Below are 7,775 nucleotides of genomic sequence, written 5' to 3' on the forward strand. Positions count from 1 at the left end.
CACTTCTTAGGGACCTGCACTGGCTCCCCATTGCTGCACGAATCTGCTTCAAGGCCCTCGACCTGGCATACCGTGCGGCAAAGGGAACCGCTCCCACCTACCTCCGGTCAATGGTTTGATTGATTGATTGAAAAGTTTATTAACAGATTGCAGAATGGGTACAGTACAGTACAGCTCAATACATACAATTGTTAAGGGGATGCAGACCAGAGAAAGACTTTCGTCTTGTTTACATCAGGGTCCCCCATTTTCAATTCATCATAATGGTCTCTAACTACACACCCTCAAGACCCCTACGCTCTGCATCTTCTGGCCGTCTCAGACCCATTCCTATCCGAGCTCTGGGAGGGTCATCAAGGAGAAGTCAGTGATAAAAGTGTCTTTCAAGGATAAGTGAGCTCCTGCACTGATTATTATAGTCAATATTCAATATTTGATCACCAAAACCCCACAAAAAGCATAAAAAGGGGGCCCCCCATTTCGCACGTGCACAGGCCCAGTGCCCTTTTCAGCCTTTGAGCACATGCCCCTATAAAGTCCTGTGCACGTCCCTGATAGTAAGTTCTCCTCCTCATGCATTAACCGTGTCTTTAACGCCCAACGACATGAGGAGGCTACATATCCCAAGATATATCCTTGCAGTTTACTATGATTTTGAACCAACAACAACAACACCATTCGACACGGACAAGAAGTACAGTCTGTAGCCTGAGCTTTATTGATCATTGGTATGATTAGAGTCATGGTGGAACATGCCACTACTGTAGCTGAAGGCTACACTTCACTTAGTTTCCAGCCCTTGATTAGAATTGTGACTGTATTCACTCTGTATGTCAGCCAGTCAATCAGATGATCTCATTGGTGCACTTGCAGGAGGCGGGACACCAGTTGGCAACATCACCGTTGCTGCAACCCCATTGCTCCTTCAGATCAGGGCAGTTGTTGTACTTGTCGGCATAGGGACAGGGGTTGGCTGAGAGAGAGAGAGAGAGAGAGAGCGAGAGAGAGAGAAGGCATTCGAACGAAGGACATGATCCAGATTTATGACGTCATAAGTAGGTAGGGGTAGATAGGTTTATTTAAGGGATCCACAAAGGAATGACAAAATAGCAGATGAAAACTTTGTAGACTACATGTGAGTTTTGAGACACTGTATACATTATAAAAACAAATAATATAGATGTAATAATAATAATGTATACTATTATTAATTATTAGGCAGTTTACTACTATTTTACAAATATTGAATGATTTTCTACAACAAAATTAAGCAAGTACACCTATACTAGGACACCCCATGACAAACCTAATGTAGTTACTTAATTTAATTTCCATCATGTGTTACAGCATAGTGTTCCTTTGGTCTTTACTTACTGCACAGCTTGTTGTCACAGGCTTTGGGACAGTCTCCACAAGAAGGTCCCGACTTGTAGGGGTGGGTGAGCTGGAAGTTGCCACTGTAATGTAGGCCAGGGCGTCACACATTAAACATGATATCATAGGGCTGATTCAAAATGCTTCAATGCCAAAATGTTGATGTTTTTTTTTTACCACTTCAAAAATGACCCTACATCAGCATAATGTATTTTGTCTCTTTTTCTCTCGTTTTATTGTCTATTAAATCTTTTCACCTTTGCTGATGTTTGCTGTTTTTAACATGTCTGTAAAGCACTTTGTAACTTTGTTTGAAAAAGCGCTATACAAATAAAATTCATTCATTCATAAGAAGCTTCTATAGAATAATAATCCAACATTTATTCTGAAAATCACTTCTTCTACAATGAGGAAAGAACTAAAAAATTAGGAGAACTAAAAACGCATCTACCCCACAGTCTCATTTACCTGCCTCATGGAATAATGAGGGCTTTGATTATTCACTGTTAATAACTCATGACTAGTGAAGCTTCGAATCCCACAGCCATAGATATCATAAACAATCACACAGGATCTCTGACATAACATGTACTGTAATCAATATGCATTGTGGCAGTGAGGCAAATGGCAGGCTACTCAACAAGATTCAACAAGTTTTTACAAGGTACAAAATAACTGCATACTTTAGATGTTCCACACTTTTGCATAGGGATTAGTAAATTTTTTATAGTGAATAATCTACAGGTGCATCTCAATAAATTAGAATATTGAGGTTATATATTGGTTGCCTCCATGCCACGCCGCATTGATTCATGCAAAAGGAGCCCCGACCAAGTGGGTGCATATACTTTTTTAGTAGGTAGACATAATATGTAATCTGTAATATATATTTTTTTCTTTTTTATTGGTCTTATGTAATATTCATTCATTTCTCAGAAACAGAATTTGGGGGTTTCATTTGCTGTAAGCCATAATCATCTAAATGTAAAAAAAAATAAAGGCTTGAAATATTTCACTCAGTGTGTAATGAATCTATATATGAATTGCATAATATTGCATATTGCACAGTAAGTCTCCTCCCCCCTCCCCGTCTGTTAAGGTTTTTGCTTTTAGATACATTTTAGTACAAAACTCCATGGCTGTGAATGAAACCATAGTGAGATTCTATAGTGTAATGTGTGTGTGCTCGTCTCTTACGGTGGGCAGTAGTGGCACACGTAGAAGTACTTGTATTTGGAGTTGGGGCAGTGCGCCATGGCACAGCCGATCTGGTTGGACCTGTACCACACAAGCTGCGCACATGAGAAGAGACAGGACACAGGATCGTCAGGAGCTCATGGAATCAACACACACAATATGGTCTTTGTTTAAAAGGAGAGATCATGTGCTTTTTTGGTTTTGTTTTGTTATTTTTCATGTTTTGTCACAATGGAATGGTTTTGTTCATTTAACACATATATTACTACAGGACAAAGGATACAAAAAAATTTGTAGACATTCTCAATGACTAATATTAAACTAGAATTTTCTCCTTGAACTCCCAAAGGTTTCAGTGGCCAGTCGCCATTGTTACGGTACATCGTTCTTAGAACGCGTGACACCCTCCACCTGAGTGTGACCCTGTACCGCACCTGGGTGAAGTGTCCGACCACGCCTCCGTTGATGGATCCCTGTCCGTATCTCCAGTCCTTCACCTCGTCGTACCAGGACTGGATGGCGTTGCTCCAGGTGTTCTGGTAGCTGGCCATGTACAGGTTCTCCCCACATCCACTAGCTGTAGTTGGGGCGGGGGCGGAGGGTGGGCGGGGGGGGGGGGAGGAGAGAGAATGGGTTCCCGTTACACACAGGCCATATGGAAAAGCAATAAGTGTTGCCCCCCCTCCCCCCCCTGATTTATGATTATGCATCAAGGGAAATGTGTCCGCGTGGTGCGTAGTCTCCGGATCCGTCTTTGTGAAAGGCAGGAAATTGAAGCGAAGCCCCGCTGCCCCTCTTTCCTGAGGTCGCACGTCCAATTCTATCTGAGAGGCGATATCTAGGAAACATCCAACACTCCTTCCTGCATTTGCACCTCGCTCCCCGCGGCCTGAAGTTAACTCTTTGTTTGAAAGAAGCCTGTTCCTGACACCCCCTTTCCTTCTAAAGTGAAGTGTACAAATGAATACTGTCGATAAAAACATTTGTGTGTGATCTTAACCCGTTTGTAGTGTGGTAGTGACAGGGTTAACCTGCTGTAGTGTGGTAGTGAAAGGTTAACCTTCTGTAGTGTGGTAGTGAAATCGTTAACCCCTTTGTATAGTGTGGCAGTGAAAGGGTTAACGTTGCGTGCAATGGCGCTGGCTTTTCTACAGCCTGCGTCTTGTTCTGCACATGTCTTGTTCTGCACATGTCTTGTTCTGCGTGAGTAAATATGGAGGCGCGTACTGCTGATCTTTCTGTCGCTGTCAGGGCTGTGGTTCATGGAACAGGTGTTGGCCCATCTCTGAGCGTTGGCTTGGGCCTCCCTGTTCCAGCTCTGTGGGGGGGAAGAGGGGCACACAGATCAGCACACACAGTACGGTATGTGATCACTGTACCAGATCAGAATCAGAATGGTCTTTATTTGCCAAGTAGTTTTCACATACAAAGAATTTGCTTTGGACGTTATCGGTGCTACATTAGCGGACAGACAGATAATACAATAAAGAGGTGGAGTAAAATAAAATGAAATATGAGCCAAGTTAAGCACAATAGAATAATATAATTATGAAATAAAATATAGGCCAAGGCTGTACAACTGTAAATAAAGAGGTTGAATAAAATTATATGGGATATATAAATTAGATACAGATAACCCCATCACACCAGTGCAGTACAGCATATAACCACTATACAGTATAACCCTGTTACGCAATACCCCGTTTATATGATGCATTTCAGTGTTTTCAGTGCTTATCCAAAGAGCACATCATAGAATAGATGTGCCGCCTATAAGCCAGTCCTTCGCGCCAGCAGCCATCAGGCTCCACAGCCGTGGGCATGGACTGCTGCCAGCAGCTGGAGAACTAATGGCTGCAGAACTCGAGAACTATTAGGAATGTCTGACCACTAAGTGTGTCTGACTCTTAACCACTAAAACCAGCTCGGACTATGACCATATGACATAATATCATGCCAGTTAGGGTACAGACCTGCACCTTGTGTATATACCGTTTCTTTTTCTCATACTTCTATATTCAGATTTTTTTAATTTGTTAATTTAAAAAAAAAAATTATTGCCTTTATTTACATCTTTCTTCTATTACCCAGACCATACCTGTACCTCCCCTCCCCCACGCTGCTATGACACCCAAATGTCCCCAGGGGGATCAATAAAGGAATATGCTTTTTTGATTTTACAAAAAGGCATTAGATATCACAATATATTATATAATATAATATCATATCACACCACATCATACAATATAATGACATGTCACTAGTGATATTATAAAGAGTATTTTACCATCTTCAACATGTTGCTGGCTGTAGGCTGAACACCTCTCCTCAGGGTGTTGTGCTTCTCCACAATATCAGTCTGGTCTGATCTCGTCAGCTCGGCCATGAGCTCTACTGTAGACACAACACAAAGAAACATAAAGGACCAAGGAAACAACAGAAAGATAGAAAGATAGAATGATAGAATGATAAAAAGCAATGTTTATGACAGGAGAATATTCCTCAAATAAATTAGAAATAATGAGATACTAATTCAAAATAAGTAGATACTCACCCTCGCTTTCGCTCATCTCCTTCACCTCCTTTGTGTTCAGAGGAGAGATAGAAAATAAATATGAACAATTTTGCACAAATTCCAGTTCCTAACGGACACCTTGGTGTCACTACTGTATAGTGACTTTTCAATTTTCACTTTTCAGAATCAGGGTTATTTGTATATTATCTGTACACACAAACAATTTGGCTTGGTGGATTGCCCACAAAGGGCAAGAGGACGAAGAATGCCAATTACGACAGGTGTTAATTGCAAATCATTGGTGGCTGTAGTAGTACATATGTTCCAAAAATAGACAAAAGCACACTTTGATTATTATACAGATTAAGCATAAAAAATATATTGTATATTAATCCGTTTCAGATTAACAGCAACAAAATTACTGGAGTATACTCACTGGTACCATTTCCGGTGCATATTCTATCACGGCGCAAGACACCTGCACCACAGCGAAGAGACCCAAAGCACACAGGAAAGTCAACGTGTTCATCGTTGCATCCAGTTCTACCTCTGTGTGCCACAAACGTGTGGTATATATACCCCCTGCATCCGTGTCTACGTGAGAGGTGAACACACATCTCAATCTTTCAGAGTAAGGACACAAGATAGTGTAATGTTAACTTGACACCTGTTAAAAGTCCTTGACCCTTTGTGTTTTTTTTTTCTTTCCTGAAGCAGGCTTGTGTATTTACATTGCCCGTGTATGCACTGGTAACAGTGTGGTAGAAGTTGGCAGGCCTTGCTGTGTTGAAAGTAATTGCTCATTCTACACACAATGGTGTCACATTTGGTGATAACGAAGTCAGTTAAGATATCTAAGTAAACCAAACATTGATAAGATTGATAAGTTAAAGGGTAAATGATATTATACATTAATACAGCGCTTTTTAGCCAAAGCGCTTCACAACTTATGCCTCACATTCACCCGTTCACACTCCCACGGCGGAGGCGACCATGCATGGCGCCGAACAGAATGACAATCTGTCGTGCGTCCGTCCCAGCTTGGTGATCACTGGATCAGGCCATTGCATTGGCAGCTAGCAGGGCCGCTCCTGGCAGTAAAACGTCTCTCTGCATGTAAAATGTTTGACCAGCAGAAGGGAACACACATCTCACAGTCTTTCTGAGAAAGGCCTCACTGACGATAGTGTTATGTTAACTTGTTACCAAACCTCTTAACACCTGTTAAATGTCCTTGACACTGTTTTTTGTGAAGCAGGCTTGTAAGCCTATATTTACTGTATGTGTAGCAGGGAGAACCAGTCCACCTTAACAGCTGTTCCACCTTAAGCTTTCTCCCTTTAGGATGTTGCCCCCACTCACTCAGGTACAACAGGTGTTTATCATTACATCACATCATTCTATAAAGACAGCCTGTTGTCTTTTAAATATTCTCTGGTCTTATCCATTTTTGTGAGATACATTCTCCTGGCAGAGTTCAGTAGAGTGAGGTCACTGTCAACCTACTGCTGTTAAGGCTGGTGACGTTTGCTGCAGTCAGGGTTAGTACAGGGTTAGTACAGTAGTATAGTATAGTAGTTGCCCCAGAGGAAAGTATTGTGAAGGGCCAGATTAAACCGAATATATATATTTATTTATATATATATATTTAATTGTATTTGTATATTCTCTAATATTCCCTGATATCCCTTGTATATTCCTTGTACAATATGCATTGAATATCCATTCTAGCCTACTGAACATCCCATAATAGTCTCCATTCTACTATTGGTCGAGACCTTGGTGCCAGGCTGCCATACCCCTCAGACCCAGTTCAAACGTACCGCTCCACATGTACGAACAAGTCCTAGTTCCGCGTAGGAATCTGGCTACCGCACCACTAATGGGACTATTTGTTCATAGTGCGTATATATACTGCGCTACTAAAGTAGGACTTTCTTTTCAGTCCAGTTTCTTACCCTCCAATAGAGTCACAGACGTAAAGCCTCCCCGCGACGCCACGTGTGGGAGTAAGGCCAAGTTCGCCTACCATCGGTATTGAGACATCGTGTATATTAATATTTGAATAGTCATATTTGGCACTATATCGTCGAGTTGGACGTAGTCTATTAAGCTAATAATAGTCTGTTAATATATAGTGCTTCGTGCGGTGAGAATACTACCGTAGTCAGTACCCCATCGTTTCGGGCAGAGAACTGGCTGCTTACCCAGGGTGGTTGACCCATGTGAAGCTGCACCCGAGGAGCCCCAGAGCCGACGAGCGAGTGGACCTGTATACCGGATTATTCTACCGACGACAGCCCGCCTTCCCAGGCACGGATTATGCTTTGTATACTTTGATTATTCCATGGATAAAGACCCCCGACACTGCTGTGTGTTGGAACCCCCCCCCCTGGAGAGGACGCAAGGTGAGGAGACGCTCTGCAAGACGAGGTCGCTTCACGTCTCTCCCCCGTGGACCGGAGAGAGCCGGCCCACAAAGAGTCCACCTGCTTTCATCTGTGGTCCAAGGATCGCCGGCGCATTGAACGGCACTACAGTGGGTTCACCTGGGATACCCTTGGCCGGACGAGGCAGCCGGATTCTACCCCCCCCCCCCCTCCTACTCCTGTCGGCTTACAAGCGACCGGATTAACCCCCCTTTAGTGTATCTAGTATATAATCATTAAAGTATCATTGCTGTTATTCC

General features: G+C 42.6%; 1 protein-coding gene across 1 annotated transcript; it reads right to left on the minus strand.

Moving 5' to 3' along the window:
- Positions 1 to 845: 845 nt before the first annotated feature.
- On the minus strand, positions 846 to 4,957 carry LOC311227934 (cysteine-rich venom protein; the record flags this gene model as incomplete). Its single annotated transcript, XM_084313803.1, has 6 exons — positions 846 to 973; positions 1,375 to 1,457; positions 2,572 to 2,666; positions 3,006 to 3,148; positions 3,799 to 3,889; positions 4,859 to 4,957. 6 exons carry the CDS (start codon positions 4,955 to 4,957, stop codon positions 846 to 848), a joined length of 639 nt encoding a protein of 212 aa, XP_084169929.1.
- Positions 4,958 to 7,775: the final 2,818 nt, after the last annotated feature.

This window comes from Notolepis coatsorum, assembly GCF_963971535.1.
Source record: "Notolepis coatsorum genome assembly, chromosome: 5".
In the NCBI taxonomy this organism is placed as follows: Eukaryota; Metazoa; Chordata; class Actinopteri; order Aulopiformes; family Paralepididae; genus Notolepis; species Notolepis coatsorum.